The 24,974-nt window shown below is 41.0% G+C and overlaps 1 protein-coding gene across 1 annotated transcript in view; it reads right to left on the bottom strand.

Annotated features, from left to right (window-relative positions):
* CPLX1 (complexin 1) overlaps positions 1 to 24,974 on the bottom strand; it is a 94,660-nt gene that overhangs the window by 17,099 nt on the left and 52,587 nt on the right. Inside the window, exon 2 of the mRNA XM_069879995.1 lies at positions 20,174 to 20,349. Within this exon, the coding sequence (XP_069736096.1) occupies positions 20,174 to 20,349 (176 nt within the window). The remainder of the gene's footprint in view (positions 1 to 20,173; positions 20,350 to 24,974) is intronic.

The following is a 24,974-nucleotide window of genomic DNA, read 5'->3' on the forward strand; positions in this document are numbered from 1 at the left end:
AGAAATGATGCTCCGCGTCTGAGCTGGCTGAGTTGCAGGACTGAAAGGAGATGCAACTGATGGGCAGCTCCTGGCACTATGTCAACAGATCAAGCAAGTATATTACCCTGTGATTACCTTTCAGATATTGCTTCAGATGATAAGATGTGTGTTTGAGTTCTGGCACGTGTCGCTCTTGACGTGATGTGCTTTACGAGTGTAAATCCCCCACTTGCAGTATTTTTGCCAAAATGGTTTGTAGAGTGTGGGAGAATAGGAAGTTTGCACATTGGCAAAAAACTTGTGTGCAGATTTTTATGCCCATCACAATATTCTAATTCTTAAGTTCTTTCCAGCAGAGTGAGAAATACGGCATGCATTTTCTCACTGAGAGAAAATTTCCCTCTTTTCTATATATTCACACATTCTGGGCATGTTTATTGGTAACAGTTTGCCTGTCACTCTCCCAATGTGGCAAGTTACTCAGTCCCAGTTCTTGCTCTTGTTCGACTTGGTTCTCCCCCCAGAAAGAAGTCAGCCCCTCCCACAGGTGTGTGTGCACAGGAAAAGCAGGAGCCTGAGAAACACGTAGTATCTGAAGATCTGAAGAGAGAACAACTTACTGAAAGCATGTTCATAGATGGTTCCAAAAGCACCTGCTTGCCCTTTTGATTACCTGTCAATATTCCATCACATACCTGCTTCCCACTGCAACACAGAAAGTTTGAGGACGCTGCGTTATTTATTCAAGTAATGCTGTGGGAAATTATTACTTGCCTGGCCGTTCATGTTTGTTTGGAAAATTACTTCTCTAGGGTGCCAGCTTCATCAGCCTTTATCATAGGAGGTATAGGGCACCCAAGAGAAAAAGGTGCCAGTTTGTGCTGGAGGAAGGACAGCAACACTGCAGACAATGAAGAACACAGGAAGCAGAAAGCTGCTTTGTTTCGATGAGCTCAACTAGAAGGACAATATTTTTCCTACTTTGCCCTGTGGCTTTTCCTGCTGGGATGTAGTCTGGAAAGTATATTCAAAACAAAGAGCAAAAACTCCAGACACTAGAGCAATTCCCCTCTGCATCATGCTTTAAAAACACAGAGCATTTCTACAGCAAGGGACAAAGCCTGGGAAATCAGACTGTCTTGGGTTTATGTGTCCAGGTACTGGAAGAAGGGATCTACAGGAGTGGCCTCTGTCAGAAGAGGCTACAGGCTGTGCTGTGCCACACAAAGCCAGTTCCAGCTCCAGAGAGAGCCATGGACTGCAGACTGGTAGTTTGCTTAAGACCATGATTACAAGGAACTAAGCTGATTATTTAGCACAATGGTCCCCCATTTTGGATGTCTCTCCCCACAAAGCCCTTGCAAGCAATCTGGTAATAGAAGAAGAGGCTCCCTGTGAGCATCTTGCTCAGTTTGATAGCTACAAGCATCTGCTCTGAACATTTCTAGTTACTGGGGAAAGACCTGCCCTGGGGTAACAACACCCCCTGCTGCAAGGCAAGCACCTAAAATGCCATACTTCGAGGTATGCATTTCTGCCTATGGAGTACTGAGGAAGAATTGCCTCAGGTGAAGACGACAGTTTGACAGCTAAAGCTTGGTAAGACAAACTCACTTCATGAATCTGGTTATCTCTGAAACAATAGCAAAATACTCCCAGGGCTCCCTCCTCAGCTGAATTAATTTCCTTCTCACTCTGAACTCTACAGGTGCCCATTGTGAAGTTCTTTAATTTTTTAAAAATAGCTAATTACCCATTCTCATTCTGACTGATTCACTAAATTAGAAAGCAGCACGGTTCCTCTTCCTTTTCCTCTAGTTTTGGGTTTTTTTGGTTGTTTTTTTTTTCTTCTCTCTCTTTCTCAGCCTCCCTTCCTTTAGTTATAATCAATTCCTTTTGTAGAAATTGAAACAGCCTGGGTACACACTTGCATTCTGCTGATGAAAGCTAGCAATAGGATACAAGTTGTGGCTGTTTTTCTCTGCACGTCCTGTGCCACAGTACAGAAGGGTCACTTCCCAGCTCCTCTTTTACTTGGGTACTGGTCTACCACCACTACTCTCCTGCAATCAAGGGCCCCCCCAGACTGATTCCTTGGACAGAGCTAGTGCATCTTAAATTTTGAATGGCTGAAGGTACTTGTATTTCATTGGACAGTAAGATTTCTGGAGAACATTTTCAGTTCCTAGTGAGAATTAAGATTTTGCTATAAGAATGAGCTTTTATCAAGTATCACTTTGTGACAGTATGAAGAAATGGTGTAAGTAGCTGTGTTTTGGGACAACCTGTGAAACTGAGCACCATATGTTTCTTGCAGCAGAGACGGGGAAATAATAAGTACAGAGACAAGACTGGAAGAGAAAGGAGCCTTGGACGGAGTACATAGAGGTCCATATTTGGTGGAGTCAAATGTAGAAGGATACAGTACAATATTGTGTGACTATCTCATCCCCATAGCATTTTTCTGGTATATAGTATCCAGAAAACTATAGGGACTTCCTTTGTCTTCCAACCAATACCTTCAACTTTCTACAGCCCAGGGTCTCAAGTTCTTTCCACTCCTGCACTCCTCTAGCAACAGCTCCCTTCACTGGAGAAGATTAAATTAATAACATAGTCTTCTGCAGGGCTTTGAGCAGAACAGCTGCATTGTGGGTTTGAACAATGGACCCCAATCAGGCTCTTTCTACCTTCTGGAATGACACAAGGTCTAGACATATCACCCAGAGTCAGGATGAATCAGGATGAATTTTGAAGTAGAAAGAAACTTCTTGCAGCATGCAAGAATCACTTCTGTCTTCTAACCTGAGATTATAAAATGCACGCTCACTGGTTTTATCTTACCTGTATTTCTTTTTCTGATGCACCCACGTAAGTGGCCCAATCTCTAACAACTACAGTGTAAATCATCTAAGTTTGCTCTTTTTATATCAGAGTTGTTATCTGGCATCATCTCTGACTGGAATTGATTTTTAAAAATTTTCTTCTCATATGCATCGTTTCTGTCTCAAAAAAAAAAAATCAGCATTATTAATCATTGTGGAGAATTCATTTAATCACAGATTAATATTATTTGAAGTATTTTTTCTTGGTGTATTTTTCTAAAAAGTAATCATTTTACTGCCTTTAATTCCACCAGTTCTGCTTCTGCTTTTTTGTTTCTTTTACAATTTCTGGCACTTTTTACCATCTTGATTGTATTATTCTTCCACAATTTCTTCATTCCAATGTTTTTTCTATTTTTAATGCTGACTTTTGTTCCCTCCAAGGCTACCAGGATTTTCTGCTATAGCAAAGGCACGCACCTGATAAAATTTCTTCAACAGTTACAAATTATTAATTATGTTTTCTTCATGGAATATGATCTTCATGCTCCTTTACTCTATTATTGTTCTGAATTTTCTAAAGCCATTCATCAGAAATACCAAATAGTTGTTATTTGTTTATTTAAACTTAGCTTTGCAAATATACTCAGGCCATGATTGGTTGCCTCTGAGCATCATCCACTCTTAAGTATTGAAATTGATTCCTAATGACTTGTTAAGATGAAGTGTAATATAAGATTCCCCTGTGAAAGAATATCATTTGAGCTAGGAAAAATATTTCCAATTATGCTTTTAGTTCTTGCAGTAGGAGCTATGCAGCATACTTCATTTCAGTTGAAGTCTCACGTGATAAAGATATTTTTCTACACTTTCTAGGTAAGTTAGATTCTCAAATTGCTGGCTGTGCAGTTCTGTGTTGAAACATAATTAGCCATAGTGGACATGAATTTACAGCCCATCTTGTACATGAAGTATGCATGTATCAGTTCAGAAGTATTTGAGATCACTCGCCTCAGAGCTGCTCCAGAATGCATAGGCAACTCACCATGTCAGAGGAAGGGGAAGGAATTCAGCATGATGACAGGGAAAGACTGGTCAGAGTTTAAGCTTACAGGCTCTCCATGTGATAGTAGGGACCATTTCTGTTCCTAGACAGCCTAGATCACAGGCAGAGCAAGTACTTCAGCATGTTGTCCAAGCTGCTTCCTTGCAACAGAGCAATGGGGAAATAAGCTGGCTAATTAGAAACAAAGATGTTTGCACTTTTTACATAAGTTCATTAACACTATTACTGTTTCTTTACATAACACAAAGCAGAGCCAGGAATTGCTGGGGTGCAGCCAGGATATTGCAGAGACACAGAAGAAGGTCATGTTTGTAACTTTCCATGGAGTAAAGAAGGCCATGTTATCATGCCCAGAATCTGAAGTACAACTATAAGATACTTTATATCTCAGGATTGTAAAGGTGAAAGGGTCATCAGAGCCTGTGTTGTGTTCAAGCTCTCCATTCCTGCACATGACAGAACCCAGCAGCTCATGTCAATACAAACCTGATGTCCAGAAAGGTGCTGAGGACTAGGTGTGACTGGCAGCTGTGTAACTGGCCTTGGAAACAGGTGGCAGAGATCTGCTACCTGTGAAAGGAATGCCTTTAGATCTTGGCTTGAGTTTTCCTTTTCTGCTCCTTTACCTTGCATAAATTAATGGCAGAATTTAAGCAAAATTTAAGTTATGACTTAAAGAGTCAAAAAACAGAGAAAAGTTTGTCAAATGCATGTCGTATATAGGGCATGTTTTCTAGTCATGCAAGGAGATATTACATATAACATCAGGTTTTGACATTTTCTTATCAGTTCATATTAATACTGTTTCATGAAAGAAGAACCACATACAGGCTGTGTCAGGACTAGTCATGGAGCAGAAAGGCTGATATCTTGGGTCAGATAATCTATAAACAACCGTTCCATGTACATGTAAGCAAACAAAGCAAGTGTAACTATACACACAGAAAGCATTGCAAAATTTCCTTCTGTAGTATGTGCAATATTTATAGCAAAACTGCCCTGCATTTTTTCCAAAAAATACTTTCATTTGTTCAGACCAAAGAATCAGAGAACACCAGCTGCTACAGAAGCAAAATAAAGGGAAAATAAGTCTTTAGTGGAAAAGATGAAAAATGTCATGATTAGCATACCAATACCATTGTTCCTTTGTTAATCTGTAGATTTTCATTTAAACAAGTTAAATACTGCAGGGCATTTCTCTGTAGATTAAGAATTTTAAATAAAATTGCCAATTGCTTTAACTGGTAGCTAATATTTTGGGTGGTTTTTTTAAGTGGGAAAAAAATCATGCATATATTATCTTGTTTAAGCTTATAATCAGCCTGTTATAAGCTTATAAGCAGCCTGTTACGACTTTGAATTAATTCAGTTCTTTTTTTTTGCTTTGGAGGTAGGAGGCAGAGGGTAGTGTGGAATCCAAATTCAATAAGGGATATAAACTCAAAAGAACATTGTACCTGTTCATACCATGCTCTGTAATGAGGGATGGTTCCTTAAGTGAATGGTGTAGCACAAGTGATAGGAAGCATGACAGATTTAAGTTCTGCTGTCATCATTAGGACAGCAGTCTACAGGAGAATCATTAACACAACTACTCTGCCACAGGGTATTTTACTCTTAGTTGTGGTTTCATCTTCCTAAAATGTTCTGTCCCCCCATCTAAAGACAATTGGCTCAGTAAAGGAGCCAGACAAAGACCTCCAGTAAGTAAGCTGTTCTGCCTTTTGACGCAGACAGATGCATTCATGTCCTTCTTGGGATTTAGCCAAGAAATTATTCCATGTGGTCTTGGTTCTGCTGGCTAAAGAAATTCAAAGCGGAAGGGTTCAGGCCTGGCAGCTATTTCTAGAGAGCAGCAGAGTGCCTTTTGCACAGGCTCTAATGTGACAGTGAGGGGCAGACTATGACTAGCGTTAAATGACAGGCCTTTCTACTTGACACTCATTTAGCCTGTCAAACCAGGCTGAGCGCTAGATCTCTAAAGAAAATGGAATCTTAAACAAGGAATAATAGACACTTGTCAAGGGAAAGAGCCTCCAGTACAGTTCTGAGCCAGTGAGATTCAATTCCCGCTCCTTACCTCACAGTGTCAGATGCCCTGCGGGAGCAGGATTATCGCTATCTCTGGGCATCGTTTGGTAATTTCTCCTTTGAGAATCTCCCATCAGCTGTCAAAAGTAAAGCTATGAAGCACTCCCTATCTCCCTTCATCTTCAAATCCACACTTAAAGCACATGGCACTACAGAATCAGCTTAAACCACTTGCCAAACACCCAGTTTCAACGGCACAAGAGTGGCCACTCATCCAGAAGCAGATCAGTGCTTTTCCATTTGTTTCTGTTTGCAGATCACCATTTACTAGCAAAGCTTTTGGAGGATAGGACTCTTTCATTATGCATTGAAATTTAACAAAAGAACATTCTTTTCCTTTGCAACAACTTGTAAGAAATAAAACACATATCTTCACCCTACACTGAAAACTGTTGGTATGGGTTGGGATGACCACTTTTCAAATGCATGTAGAGAGACAAGTCCACAGCACTCTCACTGCCCAAGTCAGACTTCTCCATCAAGAATTCAACATAAAGCCTCCTTTGGACCTCTCAGCCATGCTAACAGTTCCAGGGAATACTGGGGAATTTGAATGCAGGCTGCATTCTTCCTCCCTTCTTTCTAACTGAGGAAAAGCAACTACTCTATGAAGTCTCTCTCTCAGCAGACAGTCAATAACCTCAGTCTGTGCTTGCTGGCAGAAGGAGGAGGCAAAGGATTCAAGGTTGTGCTAAAACGAAAAGGAGGAAACCTTGAGAAACCACATCCAGTGGAAATGAGACAGGGCAAATGTTTCCCCAGATACCCTACTTCCCCCCAAGCAGCAATTCAGAGTCTTCCCCAAAGTCTGACATGGTCAAGGAAGGCCACAGCCCTTCTCTGTATCAGCAAGAGGGCCGTCCTTGTTTTACCCCTGAGCAAAACGGTACAAGCTGCTATGTAGAATGCAGTGCCCATACTAATCTAATCATGGGAACTAGGGAACAACTAAGTCCTCTCTTTCTGTAATATCTAAAGAATAGAAGAAAAAGAAAAGGCATTGAAGACTGCAGAAAACAAGCATCTGGCCAATACTTCAAGAGCCAAAATAGATGGGAGGTCAAGGTAACCCTGGTTTCCAACCTTATACGGGAACTTCAGAGGAGGCAGATGCAAACTAAAAAGGGTAGGAGGCTGCTTTGCAGACCTCAGACTCAATAAAGTACTGTGGGGAGCATGTGCAAGGGGGAGGACACCTATTATAATTAGTATTGGAAAATGCGATTAATATGCATATTTTTTACAAGAAATGTAATACATGTGTATATGTTCAGCATATAATGCTACTCATAACCATCAGAATACAAGCTAGGTGGATCAATTCCCCCATGTATCCAGTACCGCATTAAAGAAAGCCTGCTTCTTAAGACCCCATTCGGTGTTAAGAAGTTTCTTTCACAATTTTGGTGACATCCTGGCCTGGAGCTCCAAACAGACCCTGCACTGAAGTCCAGTAAGATTAATTAGCTCTGCTCATGACTGCCTCAAAGTTGGCCAGTGAGGAAGGGAAGAAAACTTCTGAGGCCTGTTTCAAACCCTCAGGAAGGCCATACAAAGTCCTACTCACTAGGAATGCAGCACACAAACCCTCCTTTCCTTTCCCAGAAGCAACAAGCATCCATGAGGAACAAAGACACAAAACTGGCAAAGGCTATGGAACTGCCACAAGCAAAGCATGCCCAAAATTCATTCCCCTGTGCCATGCGCAAACTCAAATCTGGCCTTTTTGCAGCCCTTCTTCTTTCAGATATGTGGGATGATTGATTCTCCCTGACAGTCAAGTCCCTGGCTGATGAAACTGAAAGAAATGTCAGAACAGATGCAGCGCTTCATGTTGAGGCCAGCACAAAGTCACATCTTCCTCCAAGGAAGCATCAGCATTTCAGAGGCTGATCCTGGCTCTGATGACTTTTAACAGAAAAGAATGATACATACCTAAGCTCAGCCATGAAGTCATCAGGCTGCATTCTCAAGCTGGTGAGACTACACTGGTCTCATTAAATCCTGGTGAGTTATCTGATTATTCAAGGCTCAGATAACAAACTGCCACTATAGGAGACATAATGTGACTGCAGCAAAAAGGGAACAGACTTTTAAATCCTGTTTGGTGACCTTCACAGTCCTTGTGTTAGCATGACATAAAAAAGAAACAACAAGCCCTTCCCCTCCTTGCATCTAATTTGTAAGCTGGGAGGGAAGGTTATTTGATAAAAAAATGGTGTAGCTGCACTTATTACAGGCAAAAGAACTGATGAAATTACTCTCATGCCATTGTCTGCATTTTAAAGCTTACAAGACAGAACTGTTTACCTTTAAAGATGAGATGAATCAAAAGATTTGAGGAGGATGTGTTGGATAAAAACTCAGAGATCCTCTAGCTACTTAGTCAAATTTTATACCAATCTGACTAAGCAGTTTTTCCACTGAGGGAAAAATATTTTATTTCCTAAAGCAACAGAGCAGTAAGCAAGCTGTTCTCCCCTCTGACGCAGACGGATGCAATCATCCTTGTTGGGATTTAGCCAAGAAATTATTCCGTGTGGTCTTGGCTCTGCTGGCTAAAGAAATTCAAAGTGGAAAGGTTCGGGAATAGCAACCACTTCTAGAGAGCAGCAATAGTGGGAATGTCAGTCTGGATGTTTTTCACTTCTAAGCCCTAAACTTCTGTCATGGAGTGCTGCCCAAGATGGTGACCAGGCATTTGGGCGGAGAAGAAACCTCATTTACACAAGGATCAGACTATATTTAGGCCTTCATCTCAGGAAATCAATTCCCTACTCAACCACTACATGATTTTGGGCAAGTCACTCAGCTTCTCCACCTGGAAATCACAAGCAGTAATGCTAAATAAAAATTAATACTAATTAAAATATATTATTAATATATAACATACATACTATATAGCATTAAATTAAATTAAATAAACATTTAAAAATTAGGTTTTGGAGATCTCTCAAGAAAAAGCCCTTCCTCTCTGTCGTCTTTTAAAAGTTTATTAGAAAATTATTGTAGGAATTATGTTGTTAATTTTGGAGTGGGTTATTGCTTCCATCAGTGATTTGGTTAGACTTATTTCTTGTATTTTACTAGGGTAAAATGGTGCAGATGAAGGGTGTATTCTCATGTTGTATATTTATAATTTTAGTCAGCTCTGTTCAGAATTTTGGCATGAAATGTCCATGATCCCAAGTCCATATCAAACATACAGGAAGCATGGGAATGCATTCCAGCAATGCAAAGCTAAATTTAGCTACCGTTGTTATACGGAACTGAAATATACTCAGAATTTGAATGAGACTGGGATGAAAAGGAACAAGTTCCCCTTTTGACAGAAAAAACTAGATAAGAAATCCAAGTAGGATTCCGAGTAATCAGCAGGTCTACATACAACAAGGCTTCTAAAATTACAGTATCTGATAGTATAAGAAACCTAAGAGAAAAAGCTACCAGACTCTGCGCCACCAAAAAATGCGGTTGTTGGTGTAATTTCACTTCGGTTAAAGCAGTTTATGAGGTATGCCTTTGGCACCACTAAACTCTAGGACTAACATTCAGATTTAAAATTAATGCTGTCAAATCCGACCCAAATGACCTGTTCAGAATAATACATGGTAAAGACAAAAAATTCTAGGGACAATTTGAAATAAAGGTCCCAAGCAACACACGATTCTTTTATATTGGACAATATATAGTCAGAAACATAGGTCAACAACAAATTGACCTGCATACCGTTCTTAGATATGTCCTATGCGTAATGGCTGGTGTGGCTACACAGAAAACTATCTCCTCTCCAAAATTAATCAGGAGAGGTATGACTGGTATTATAGGGACAGGACTGGGAGTCCTAAATGGCATGGATGCTAAAGTGCAGGCAAATAAAGCAAGCACAACAACTGATTTAAATAAACTGGAACACCTATTATGGTCCTCTCTATTAGCATTGGGAACCAATCAACAACTCATACCTGATTGTGGAGGAATTCTTACAGGCTGAAGGATACAAAGAAATACAGAAATTCTTACAGGCCGAAGGACACAAACAAATGGACGCTGTCTTTAAAGGACCTTGGCTATGAGAAGATGAAAAACAAAGTAACAAGGAGGAACACAAAAGACAAATCTGAGAAATGGAAAAATAGGATGAAAAAGTGGAACGAGATCAAAAAACAGAACATGGCATGTGAACAGTTAGCTTTAGCCAATCATATGTATAGTTTAGGCCTGTGGATAAGTAACAAAAACCAATCATTGTAAAAAAAACCCTGTGTGTGCTTTATTAATTATCATATACAAAGAAGACATTATGCCTAATAATGGGTCTTCTGTTCATCAGACAGGAGTCCATGCCTCATTCCCCTCACCTGATATGTTGTCTCAGTGGGCAAGAACTAATGAGAGAGACCACTGGTTGACTGTGGATGCACTCGATGTAGCCTAAAATAAGGTTTCTTTAGCTTTCAGCTGTATCCAGCTCATCTGTGGAAACAATCTACAGTACCAGCAGTTATAAGAGATGATGAAGGGAGCATCTTACCCACTGAAATTTGAAAGGTAATTCGGGATAAGGCAACTAAATTTGACAAGGAGTTTCAATCCTGATGGGATATCCTTCTCAGGTGGTTGCCCACTGCTACAGGCATTCTTAACAAGAGTACTTCATCTCCTAATGTTAACCTTAATAGTAGCATTATATGCAAAAGTTTGGAGCATGATGAAGAAAGACAACCTATTCATTATCTCTATATAACATATACCAATTTGAGGCTCCACTCACTATATATGTCTCCAGATCTATTTAGATACTGTGACACCTTAGTGACTGGAGCCACAAAGTAGATTATTGCAGGGAAAGGACAGAAAATGGTTGGCACAAATTGTGTTGATGTTACTAATTTTATTTGTGGTTTTTTATGACTGGTATAATGTGACAGAAACGGTTTAAAAAGAAAAACACAATTGTTTTCTGCCATTGGACAGTCATAAGAAGCAGATCACATGGATACAGTGCGAGAGACTGGCTGAGTTAATGTGCACATCTCAAACGTTGTTGCTGCACAGCAGTGGATTAGGCAGACACCATTAAATCATGATAAGCAGAATGTGTCTGGGGGAGGGAACTCAAAGGAGCCACAGCAGCCTTGTATAAAACAGGTGACACCCATGCATATGCAAATTAAGATTATAGAGTACATGCTAGTTGCAACATCCCATATAGAGACTTATCACTTTCCTATGATCCCATGTAGAGGTGTATCCCTGCCTCATGTGGTTGACTGACTCTGCGGGCAGGGAATAGGGGCATAAAAAGCGCTTCCCCAAGGAGTCCAGTACATGCTGTGCCTGCTATCTTGGGATCTTAAAAGGCATGAGACAATAGTGGACAACACTGGAACCTGGGGTGATGGCATTGTACTCTCTCTCTCCCTCCCTTTTCATTTATAATTTCTTTCTCTTTCTCACTATAAGTATAGACTTAACAAGCCAATCTTATTCCTAAGACCCTGCCTGTGTAAATAAGTGTCTCTTAGTTTAAGTCAATCATCTGGTGTCGTTTCACCCTAATTTGATCCAAGGGTATCCATGAACTTCAGGGACCCAAGGTCCCTTTGGCAGCCCCTGGACAGTCTACTGTAGATGTTAACAGGGCTGTAGTGAAGAGCTCCTAATTACAAAAAGACAAGAATTTATCTATTAAAGTATCTGGACATTAGTTTGGAAACAGATCTTCTGGTAATGGGACACTCTGATATGAGGATCAGAAGTGTATATTGACTGGTGAGGTGCCAGAACAGCACCTCCAGCACAGTAGCAACATCTGGCTGTTTCAGACACGGGTGCTCAGTTGCAATGATACTGGAAGATAACTTGCAAAAGGCCATTTGTTGGAGGTCTGTATTTCTTGTCTTACTAAGTAGGTGAACCAAATGCTTGAAGTCCCAATAAGTCACAGCCAGGAAGGCTTGAGACATCATTCAGATATAGAATCATAGAATCATAGAATAACCAGATTGGAAGAGACCCACCGGATCATCGAGTCCAACCATTCCTATCAAACACTAAACCATGCCCCTTAGCACCTCGTCCACCCATCCCTTAAACACCTCCAGGGAAGGTGAATCAACCACCTCCCTGGGCAGCTGAATTCTACCACTAATTCCTATATGTCATATCCTTGCATTTATTTTGCAGGAAGTCTTAAGAGGGTGAATCTGCTCAGCACCATGCCAGCAATGTGCAAAGGTTGTGCCAGCCATCTCAGTAAGGCAGCAATGAGGATTTCAGCTGAATGACTCTACAAGACACCCTGGTCAGTGCATAACAAAAAGTCTACATTTCAAGAGACATTTCAGTAACTCCACAAGCATCACCCAGTGGGATCTTGTTACCAAGTATTCAAAGTGACATCTACCGGTATAGATTTGGATTAGCATGAAGCATAGAAATGAAGTTAGAGCAAGGCAGAGCTGCACAAAGAAGCTGACTAATGAGCCCCAAAAGGTATTAGTAGGGGAATCAGCCACTGGAAACTGAACCTACTGAGTTCTGCTACATAATGGAACCTCCAACTATTACAGAAGCAGATGAAAAAAAATGTCAGTTTGCTTTCAAGCTCCAGTGGTTTGCTAATGGTGCCTCCCTTTTTTGAATTTTAAAAATGTCTTCAAGCTACAGCACAGGAAGGAATCCATGCAGCTTTTCCCATCAGGGAAGCTCTGTTAGTTTAATACCAAGAGATAAGACCTGGTACACACAATTTCACTCAGACCACCTGGTGGATTCTATACATATAGACAGCTGGATTCACAAAGACCAAGACATGTCTCCTATCTCGGGACATCCAAGACAATATAAAGACAAACAGGGGTTAGGTAGGAACAGATTTCCAAAAATCACAAAGATGACTGCGTTTAATAATGGACTTGGAGGTTCTTTGCAATTACATCAATCCCTGTTCAGTGCTGAAAAGCACATCTGGGAAGGCGCAGTTTCCTCTCTCCGCTTTCAAGAGAGACTAAGGCATACACAGATAATTTTGTTAACCTTTGGCTTTCTAGTTGTACTTCCTCTTAGTGGAGGAGACTGGGTTTTTTTCACCTTTTCACAAAACACAGTCAGTGTCTCACAGAGAAGGGGACTTTTTTGAAGATACAAAACAGAAAATGAGACCTGGTTGGAAATTCCAGTGGTTGGAAGTGTTAGAGAAAAGAAATGGGTGAACTGATAAAATTGCAAAGGATTGTAATCCAGAAACAGTTTTGATGCTAAAGATCTGTGCTCTAAGCTTTAGAGAAAACTTGTACAGAAACTCAAGATATCTGGCTCAGAGGCAGCAGAGGCCATTCAGGACATCCTTGCATACAACCGATCCAGGGACAAGTTCTGGCAGGAAGTCGGAAATCTAGTCCAGGTCACATCACTTTATCCACTTAGATGCCTCCAAATAGCAATATGAAAATGTTCTGTGGAGTTATAATGTTCTTAATTACTCTGCAAATGTCCTTTCTTTCTTCTGACCCTGTTTGGCTTTCCGCCAGTTTCCATGGTACTCAGAAACCAAGGAATCAAATGTGTCCAGAACACAGTAAGCACCACAAGACATTGCCCTTGCAGCCTTCGTCACCCAGAACAGCCCATAATTTAACAGTCGTAAAGAGTGCAGATCTTCTCGATGTCGTCATTTACTGTCATTACGACTGTTCCCACCCACTCCAGAGCTGACCTCTTGGAAAGTACAATAAAATCCTTGCCTTGCAAAGCATCACTTTGGGACTGCAACAGCCAGGCCTATTGCTTTCTTGTAGTCAGAGGGCCTGTGACCCAGTTTTGAACACTCTTTGGTCTACAGTACAAAGAGTATCTTCAGTGAACTAAACAAAGCAAGGATAGTCTTTGTTTTTTAACCTGAATTACAAAAAGCCACTGTGAAAGCAAGGGAAAAGTCAAGTTAATGATACCTCTCCATCTGTGCAATATTTATACATCTCTGAAATGTCAAACTATTTTAAGACCCATACACTGAAATTCTGACATGCAAAGAACACAACTTCTGCACTTCTATCAATTCTCAATAATGTCCAATAAAAATATACTATTTATTCTTCACAAAGGAAAATACAGCTTCAAAACTGCATTTTCAGGCAGCAAGATTTCATTTCTTTTCAAAGGAATTTTTAAAGCTCTTGGCAATATCTGCATCGGAAGTTAGTCAAGAATGAAACCCCATATACCTACTGACAACAGAGTTTAGCTAACACTGTGAAGCTGGATTACAGCAATAAAGTTTTGCCAAAGTTAATTTTGCAATTCTGAGATTGAATCATAGTTTCAAAGGTCTGATATTGCTGGAGAAACGAGCCAATTCACATTCTAGTATTTTTCCTGCCCTAAAACAGGATTTTCACCGCCATAGACCAAACACATAAAGAAATATGAAAATGAAACGTTAGAAGTAATTATATGATGTTCCATGTTGATTATCTCACATAAGAATCTAGCTTGCAGCTATAAATTCTGACAGTCATTTTGTCTGAGTGATTTAGCACCAAAAGAGAGTTCAGCAATCAGATTTAAAATAGATAGATAGATAGACAGACAGACAGACAGACAGACAGACAAGTAGATTAAAAAAACCCACAATGTTATAAGAGCACTTTCCCACTGGAGAGAACAAAGGCCCTAACTTAGGACTTTTCGCATTGCCAGCAACCCAAATGTTCTCTCTTTTCTAGAAGTAAATTACAATACCACCTAACCTAAATCATGGAAAACCTGGAAATTATATGTCTTAAATATCTACAAACAACTGAATAGTTTTCATGGTTTTCCAGGGACATGAACAATTCTAAAACTCTAAAGAATCTTACTGCCTAACTACCGTGAGCATTTAGTGGCCCAGTAAGGAAAATGGGAAGAATTAATCGCACACATTTGGAGACAGAAGGACTCACACTTAAACAGAACAAGGACAGCACATTCTCCTGCTGTGTGATATGCTGCCTGCAGAAGCAAACATCAAAACACATTTCTGTATTGCAGTAAAGGGACAAGGAAGTCTCAAGCATTTATTACTGTGCCATAGAGGTCTACCGATGCAACAAGGCATCAACATTCTTCTGTCACCAAAGCTTTAATCACATATAACCACCTTTTGCTTTTATACTTTGCCAGCAGAAGTACTCAACTAAACTCTTTGTCCACCCCCGCAGGTAAATCTCTGAAGAAACCATGCTTGGGATGAACTCATCAACAATGTTAGTGAAAACATAATCACAGCAACAAAGAATTAAACCCTCAAATGAGGAAATTAATTATATTGCCATCAGAATTTGTATACCACATTGTACATGAGCTTGAGAAGACACATTGTAAGGTGTGACAGAGATTAAATACTGAACATCTGCTTATTAAGAAAACAGTTGACCTCATCTTGTGCAGTGGGAGAGCTAAGGTTCCTAGAAGCATAAACATATCACAATGCAATTATGCACTGTGCCACAGTCTTTACACAGCACCCAATGGGGTCAATTACAATTGTGGAGACAATCTTAATTCTTTCATTTCCCATCTTTCCATACTTCTCATGCAGATTTCATGCTCAAGCTGGAGGGCAGAAATACTTATTTATACAACTAAATTTCTGCTTTATTACCTCTGGCACATAAGGCTAGTCAAAGACAAGCTGGGGCACTCCGAGACCTAAGTATACAATAGCTACTGAAGGAGTTCATGCTCCATCTCAGGCACAGTTAAATTAAAACCTAAATTCTGTCTCGAAGCCAAGCCTTTTGGATAGAGGCCCATGCTTGCATCAGTTTTGGTTGAAATCTATGATTGTGAGAATAGCCTTAAGCTCTTAGTGCTTTTCAGCATGGGCTCAGCAACACAGATCCTCTAAAGCATGTGTAGTATTTCACAGAATCACAGAATCACAGAATAACCAGGTTGGAAGAGACTCACCGGATCACCGAGTCCAACCGTTCCTACCAAACACTAAACCATATCCCTCAGCACCTCGTCCACCCGTGCCTTAAACACCTCCAGGGAAGGTGACTCAACCACCTCCCTGGGCAGCCTGTTCCAGTGCCCAATGACCCTTTCTGTAAAGAATTTTTTCCTAACGTCTAGCCTAAACCTCCCCTGGCGGAGCTTGAGGCCATTCCCTCTTGTCCTGTCCCCTGTCACTTGGGAGAAGAGGCCAGCACCCTCCTCTCTACAACGTCCTTTCAGGTAGTTGTAGAGAGCAATGAGGTCACCCCTCAGCCTCCTCTTCTCCAGGCTAAACAACCCCAGCTCTCTCAGCCGCTCCTCATAAGGCCTGTTCTCCAGCCCTTTCACCAGCTTTGTTGCTCTTCTCTGGACTCTCTCCAGAGCCTCAACATCCTATTTGCAGGACCCCAAACTGCAGGCATTGTCTCAAACTACAGTCCATTGTCTTAGCAGTCAAAACACGTACAGTATTAAGTACAGAGCATGTACTAAGTGCTCCCTCAAGTCTAGATTCTACCCTAGTGGTGGAAATAATGAATTATGTAAATAAGTAATTATGGATCTTTACAAGAAGAAAGTAATTGGCTTTCACCACTGAGGTATGAAGATACGTAAAACAAACAAGGTAATCTGTTTATGGAAGTCAGTATTCCACCCAAGACACTGGACACACGATGGCTGTTCTAGGATGGCAAGCTGGTAGTACCTGGTGTTAGCAAGGTAACAGGGGAAGTAATCCACAGCCTCACCACCACTGCCCTGGCAAGAGACACTGACCTAGCAGGCACAGTGGCACTGAAGGCATTTGAGCAGTCTTGCCTGTGTTTGTCAGATGTGGCACCTCTCCCCAGAGACAGCTCTGGTAGGGCTCAGAAGATCTGTGAGGCAGTACTGTTGAGATCAAGTCCAGATCAGATCAGAAAGTAAGCTGCAAGCATTCCTCCTGCTTCGGGGTAGAAAGAAGCTGGAGTATACCCCTGCTATGTTCCTTATATTCTTTCAATCCATTTTCAGTATCAGATGCCAGACTGGAAGACAACTGGTGGTCCAGTTATTTAGAAACGTCATGTGCAAATGTCATCCTTGAAAATTAATTTACAGTAGAAAATACTGTATAGTTTTTTATGAAAAATAATAGTTGATTGCGGCATAATTAATTTTACTCTTTGCCTAAGTAATTTCTGTGCCTTGCCACATTGCATTGAGGGCATATATGTCTCAGTTTAACAGACAGTTTAACAGGGTTTGAAAAATGAAGTTAGCACATGCTGGTACATATCAGTGGTACCTGTCATCATTCCTTTCAAGGTCTGCCATAGTTCCCACATTTCCTGAAGCCCAAAACAAGAAAGTGTATTCATCACATTTGTGCATAAGCCAAGGTGAAAACTCCAAAACAACAAACATGCTGAGCCTAGGATAGGCTGTAGGCCTCACATAGTTCTTTAACCGATGATTCTGGGATTCCCTGTCTTGTTTCCCTGACATCTTGAAGCTGCGCTAAGGGATTGCAGATTCATGGCTCAGGACACGCACTTTCAAACTTGTATTATGCATAAATATTATGTTCTTACTCACTCACTCAGCTCATGTGCTCGTTTCTCACTCTTACATGAGAAATAGCAAATATGACTTGGGAGATCTGTAATTCTTAAAACTTCTTGGATTGAATTCATACCTGCTAATAACAAGTTGTGTATGTATACATAAGAGATAAAATCTCTGTTTCACAGAATCACAGAATTGTTGAAGTTGGAAAAGACCTATAAGCTCATTGAGCCCAATCATAAACAATACTGCCAAGTCCGCACTATACCATGTACCTAAGTGCCACATCTACATATCTTATAAATACCTCCAGAGAGTTTTCTCCTTCTCTATATTTCTACTTTCACTGGAGTTATTGAAGGAATTAAGACTATTTCTAAATAACTAAATAATGGAGAAAATAATCCAGCCCTTTTCTCTTTTTTTTTCAACATTTGTTTCATATTTCAAGCCGCCAATTCACAATACTTGGAGATACAATCTTGTATATCACTAGATGCGTCTCTTTGTCAGGACAAAGTAATCTCTCTCCTTCACAGAACTCTCAAACTTAAAAATAAAAAATATATAGCTCCTGTCTACGCTTTATCCACCTTTTCTGATTCTGTAGAAGACAGCTTCATCTTTCAAATGATGCTACTTGGGATTATCCCCAGAAGAAAGGAAACCACATGGAACTGAACTCCTGTATTTTGATGAACTGGGTGTACTCCCAAAACAGGTCTTCCTGTTGCTTATCTCAAATGTAACCCACCACTCCACTAGAAAAGCTGCAATCCAGAGCTTTGACTGAGGTCAAACAACATTCTTCCAAGTATTCCTGTTTACTCTCTCTGCAGAGCAAACCCTTTTCCATATCGCTCAGAAGTCAATGCATTTCCAAGAGACTTTGCCACGCAGTACTCATCCTGACTCAGTAAATCTAGATAGCTGAAAGTATCCCAGTGAAATCTGTATTGGCTGGATGTATCATCAAGCTCAGATTGTATGCATCCTAGTAGTGAAAGTGTGAATTCCAGCCTAGATCACCTTGGATTTGTAACAGAGGATATTGCAGATTTCTTAAATGCTTTTACAACATTTTGCCCAAGAACAAGAAAAATGCAGCCATGTCTGTAGTGGTCTAGCAGAAGAAACAGTGACCAGTGAAAACACAGCATCAGCCCACTTGCCTGCAATTCTGAAATTCATTACTTTTTTTTCCCCTCATTTCTAATGCAGACCTATGTCATTGCTTAGACACAATCCCACCTATACGCATATATCAAGCATGTATTGCATACATCTTTATGCTTATATTAATATATTACGCTATCTAGATATATATTCACTGAATACACTATAAAACCAACAAATTTTAACCAGGTAGGGGTTCAGAATCTGTCCGTCTTGTAACTAATACCCTCTTTTAAATGATCATATTAATATATTTCTCTGGCAGTGTCACACGTAAACAAATCCTTGTAAGTACTTTCTGTTCTTAGAAGCATAATCCCAGATTTCTTTATTTGCAGAATAATTCTTGGTAGCTCTTTACAAGATGCACTATGTCACTAGAACAATTCATCCTTATCCGTGCTTCTCTACTGATCGTAACGATTGGGTCAGAAGTTCGGCCCAGTGTAGACATAATCAGCTCTGTGATTACACTTCGAAGCTTTTTCCTACACATGTTCTTAGGGTACTGTAACCTGCACAGAGGTAGGCACTGCACAGAAAACATCTCTTATACTAAGCAGGACTCCCTTACTCTACCTATAGGTATTTTCCGTAGTTCTTTGGCATGTGGTGTAAGTCAAAGCACAGGCTGCTTCACCAACCATTACACAAACCTCTTTCCAAGTTTTCTTAGCTCAAGGACCTCTTAATATAAAACTAAGTCATTCAAAAGAGACAATTCAGACGTGGTCTTGAAGGTGAGGCAGCAAAACTACCATCTCCCTCCACACACCAACCCCTAAAAGCTAATGTACAGTAACAATGACTTCAGCTACCTTAAGTTAAGCTGATTTCTCTAGTAAGGGTTTGTTTGTACATTTCTTTTCAACCTCATTATGAATCCTCACATTTATTTGTTTCTTTCTCATGCCAAATAAGAATTCATTATAAGAATCAGCTTAAGCAGAAGAGAGTGCTTCCCAATAGTTAAGTCCCTCAGATAAATGAAACTCACTTTCTTTCAGATGAATCCCATGCGAGTAGTGGAAGCCTAAATATGAAAAGTAGAGTAGATTTGTCCCATTTCACCTGTCAACACAAAGAAAGCCTTGGAAGCAATACAGAAGATACTTGGACTGTATCTCTCAGAAATATACTGAATTATGACCCTTCTTACAAAACCACAAATGCAAGCTTGGAAAGCACCCACATAGCCTCTAACAGAGAAGCCTCTAATGTTAAAAATAAAGTAAGCATTTAACAGTTTATGAGAAAAAAAGACATTTTTCCTTCCTCATTTTCACTCTGTATTTGAACTTTGCAGGGGTTTTCAGTCTGGGAGCTGTGTTTCAACAGGGATGGAACTCAAGGGACACATGAATAGGAAATTCACTGTGGCAAAGGAATTATCTGATTCTATCCAGGTGCTCAGGGAACTGGTCACAAACCAGCTGAAAACAGTATTTCACCACTGAGCATTATGAGTTGTGAAAAGTGTTGAAAGCTGGTTCCCTACCTTGTCTCGAATCCCTTGTCGCATAACTTCTCTTTCAGCCTCCATCTTGGCATATTTGGCTTTCCTCTCTTCCTCTTGTTGCCTGAGAGCTTCCTGTCGTTCTTCTTCTTTCTTGGCAGCATCTGGGTCTTTCTCCTCATCCCCACCCAGCATCTTCCCCATGTCTTTGGTAGCCCCTAAAGAAGGCACAAGAGAAAGTCAGCCCTGTAAGAAAGTGGTAAAACCAGCAAGATGTCAGTTCTGTCCTTCTCCACACTCAGGACTTCTCTCTCTCCCCCTCTGGAAGGATTTGTCCTTCCACTGAGGAGGGGGCACACTCCCCACAGAGGCAGGAGAGAGCAAAGCACCCAGCCTGACTAAGTGAGCTGGCACTGTGGGAGAAGCATGGCAGCAGGAGTAACAGACAGCATCTGCAGACTTGCATGACAGCAACACAATTGGCTTGCAGTCTGAAGGGTGTAAGCTGTCATCCGCACAACACTTTCATTCCATCAACTCAGTCAAATGACTGAAGATTCACTCTGGAGGGTCTTTTATGTAATAGGCAGGTGATATATGCAGAAAGAAATTACACCAGGGATAGGGAAAGAATTTGAAATCTTGATTGCTGGATTGAGTAATCACAGTTTCAACTGTTGCCAGAAATAATTTATCTCCTGAGAACATAGCAGTAGCAAACATTTGGGGCTGATAATTTCTCAGGTCAGAAAGGTTCAGAAAGAAGTAGCATCCCTACATGTCTCTTATCTACCTTTGGACACCACCGCCTCTACTGCTTAGTACATAGGTGGGATTCTGGCTCTGCCTGATCCTCTTTCTATCCCTGCATGCACATTGGCCTCATATTTTCAGCCTCTGTGTGCTCCTAAGCCAGCTATTTATTAATGTGCAAAGCCCCTGAACAGCCATGCAAATGTTTCTTGTATGTTCCCCAGTCCCCACAGAACTGCGTAAAGGCCATTTACCCTGTCTTTCACAGGCATTTTTATTGGCAAATGACTGGCAATCATCCGGCTGGGGAGGAAAGCAGGGTCTGAAGAAAGGGAAAGAACATTTACTGTGATGCTTCATCATTATGGCACTACAGGGCTGCACAAGGATCAAGCCTACTTACAAGGATGAACCAAAGACTCATATCCTTTGAGATTTGTGTTGGACTTTGCCTGGACTAGGAAGATGCCTTGAATCATTTACTAAAAAGGTACCTTCACTCTGGAAGAACACTATAGGTGCCTAGTTACTGTCCTCAATTGCTGGGTCAGGACAGGTCCAAACTGGCTTCTTCATGGCTGAGACTTAACTTAGTTAATCTGAGATAGCTTTGTTTTAACACAGTGACACATGCATCTCCTCCCTTGCATAAGGTGACATTATCGGGCCTTTTCAAAGGCTTAGGCTGGAAGGAGACGCAGTCGAAGTCCTTCCACAAATTGTTTATTTGTATTATTAGAGGTTAAGTAAAGGGAAAAGGTTTTCATAAGCCCTCACCCCTCTGTTATAAATTACCTTTTCAGACTGTCAGCAGTGCTGGAGGACAGTGTTTGCTTCTGCTTTCTATGTCAGTTCTTGGGATGGTGATGGGGGAACTTTGGTTGATACAGGGAGGAGCATCCACAACCTGACAGGAAGATTTTTCCTGAATTGCCACCAAGACAATAGTTATCAGATTAACTACTGCCTCTTACAACCACTAAGGATTTTCTTGAGACATGAGCAGATCCTGTGGCTTTTCCCCCTCCCCTATTCGCTTCCAGGTCACATGTTTTCCCAGAGTCCTAATTTGAAAGCAGCCTTGAATCAAAAGCAATGCCCCAGCCCCACAAAATGTGACAGAGAAAGGCCCCTTTACATCTCCCATAGAGAAGCACTGGGAAACTGATCACTATAAGCCTGACAATGTCTGATTGTTACAGATGTGTTTTTGCCAGATGGGAAATACTAAGAGTAAATGTGACTATCTCCATTCAGCCAGCTAACTACAAGACTCTGGTTGCTTCCATTCTGTTGGGAAACCTGTGGATACAATGAAGACACTTAGGCTTCTCAAAGCCCAGGTGGAATAATCACGGCCCTAGCTCCTGTCAGCCTTCCTTTACTGTAATTTTGCATTCTCCTCCGTAGGGTCAGAGTAATACAGGAACTTGTGCCTTTTGAGGGCAAATTTACTCAGACCATCTGCTGATTCTTTCCTGGGATGCAGGGAAAGCTAACTGTAACTGCAAGCAAGTCAGTATTTCATTGCAAGTAGAAAGGCAATGCAGACTATTTGGATCACATATGCAACTTGCAGGGACCTCCCTAAGCAGCTTTACTCCGCATAAATCACTGATGATGCCTTTAAGTTCTGGATTCCCCTCAACAAATATTTCCACTGATGATCAAACTGATTTGGGCTCAATAATCTATCAAGCTTTTATCTTTTTAGTTTCACTCCACTTAGAGCTACCCAGACAGTGTAATTTGCTAGTTACTTATGAAGCAGAATTCAGCAGCAGCAAAACAACTTCAGCTATCACTAAGTTAAGCCATCAGCTCGGCTCATGATGTAAGAAATGAAATTGCATAGAGCTCTTTTTCTTTTATCTCCTAGATAAGACCAAGATTTTGAATACTTTAGCAATTTAATTTTGCAGCTATGGAGCACACAGGACACCTACAAGAACAAGAATATAGTTTCAGGATCCTCACAGTTTCTCTTAATTCAACCCTGACTTCAAAGTCACATTCTAAATGTGTGACATTCTGCAATTGTTATCACTGTTAACTAATTGGAAAGAAATATAATATGAGAAGCAAAATTTTACAGTACATTTGAAATCTGATCTCTTGTTTTACTTTTCATAGAATCACATAATCATAGAACAGTAGGAGCTGGAAGATCACCTAGTCCAACACCCTGTTAAAGGAGGTTCACCTACAGCAGGTTGCACAGGAACATGTCCAGGAAGGTTTTTAGTATCTACAGAAAAGGAGACTCCACAACTTCCCCGGGCAGCCTGTTCTAGTACTTTAGCATCCTTGAAGTAAAGATTTTTCCTCATGTTCACATGGAACTTCCTGTATTCCAGTTTGTGGCCATTACCTCTTGTCCCGTCACTGGAAAAACCACTGGAAAGAGTCTGGCCCATCTTCATGACACCTCCCTTCTAGATATTTGTAAGCATCAAGATCCTCTCTCAGTCTTTTCTTCAGGCTAAACAGATCCAGGTGTCTCACCTATTCCTTGTAAGAGAGACGCTCCAGGCCCCTAATAACCCCTTCACTGGACCCCCTCCAGTAGTTCCCTGTCTTTCTTGAGCTTGGGAACCCAGAACTGAACACAATACTCCAGATGTGGCCTCTTTAGAGCAGAGCAGAGGGGGAGGGTAACCTCCCTCAACCTGCTAGCCACACTCCTGTTAATGCACTCCAACACACTACCTGCCTTCTTGGCCATGAGTGTGGATTGCTGGCTTACAGTTAACTTGTTGTCCACCAGGAATCCCAGGTCTTTTCTCACAAACCTGCTTTCCAGCAGGTAAACTCTTAACCTGTACTGGTGAATAGGGTTGTTCCTCCCTACATGCAGGACTCTGCACTCGCCTTTGTTAAACATCAGTAGGTTCCTCTTCACCCAACTCTCTAGCTTGCCCAGGTCTCACTGACTGACAACACAGCCTTCCAGTGTATCAGCCACTCCTCCCAGTTTTGTGTTACCAGCAAATCTGCTGAGGGTACACCCTGTCCTCTTGTCCAGGTCATTGATGAATATGTTGAACAAGCTTGAACTCAATACTGACACCTGGGGAGCACCACTGGTCACAGGCTTCCAACTAGACTCTGCACTGCCACTCACAATTCTCTGAGCTCTGACACCCAGCATGTCAATGCATGTCACTGTCCACTCATCTGACTCACACTTCCTAAGCTTACATATGAGGATATTATAGGAGACAGCATCAGCTAACGAGCAAAGGCATGGTCTGAGGACACCCAGCAGGTAGAGCAAAGGTTTCACTGAGACCTATCCCATGTAAAGGGTACCAAGACACACAGATAGAGGCAGTATTGAGAAGTTATTCACAAAATCAGCAATGTGACAAGTCACTAGATGATCATTTGGGTGATCAAGACATTAGGGCGACCATCAGCACCATATCTAATGTCCAGTTTTCCTTCATCCAGATCTTAGGATTTTTTACCACCTTTTGGTCTTTGTTCATGACGGAACACCAAAAACTCTCAAGCCTTGCAATTCACTGCACCTCCTTCAATAAAGGGTCCTTAACAAGCAGGCTTTATGCTCTGACTGTTCCTGTTTAGACAAAAAAACCCTTTATTTTACTGTCCCTGAGGACATTTGCTTCAGCTATTCCCTGTCCCTAAGCTCAGCTTCTCTGTCTCTAGTATCTTACTTCAGTCTTTCTGTCTTCCCCCAAACAAACCGTACTGCTCAGAGACCTTCTTGTTGGGAAGCAAACTGATAGGCTGAGCAAATTCTGTGTAAAAGTACTTGAAACATTTAAAGATATTTGGAAGTATTTGAAACTCTGGCTACTAGAGATGAATGCCTCTTCCCATAACTACAGTAATGTTTAATTTCCTTGGCACACCCCAAGGCAGTCTTTAAAGGCTCATCTTTGAAGGGCCTTTTTCAAATTTGGTACAAATCCATGCAGAGGCAGATAGAACTTTCCAGGAATGCATTCTTGCAGCAGTAGGTTCTAACATGCGCAAGAGCAATGTTTCACTCTGCAGTTGGGTATTGGAAGACCAAAACAGAATGAGGTATTTAGCAGTGCTAACAGTAAGTAAACATTTT

Source organism: Phaenicophaeus curvirostris, chromosome Z, assembly GCF_032191515.1.
Source record: "Phaenicophaeus curvirostris isolate KB17595 chromosome Z, BPBGC_Pcur_1.0, whole genome shotgun sequence".
Classification (NCBI taxonomy): Eukaryota; Metazoa; Chordata; class Aves; order Cuculiformes; family Cuculidae; genus Phaenicophaeus; species Phaenicophaeus curvirostris.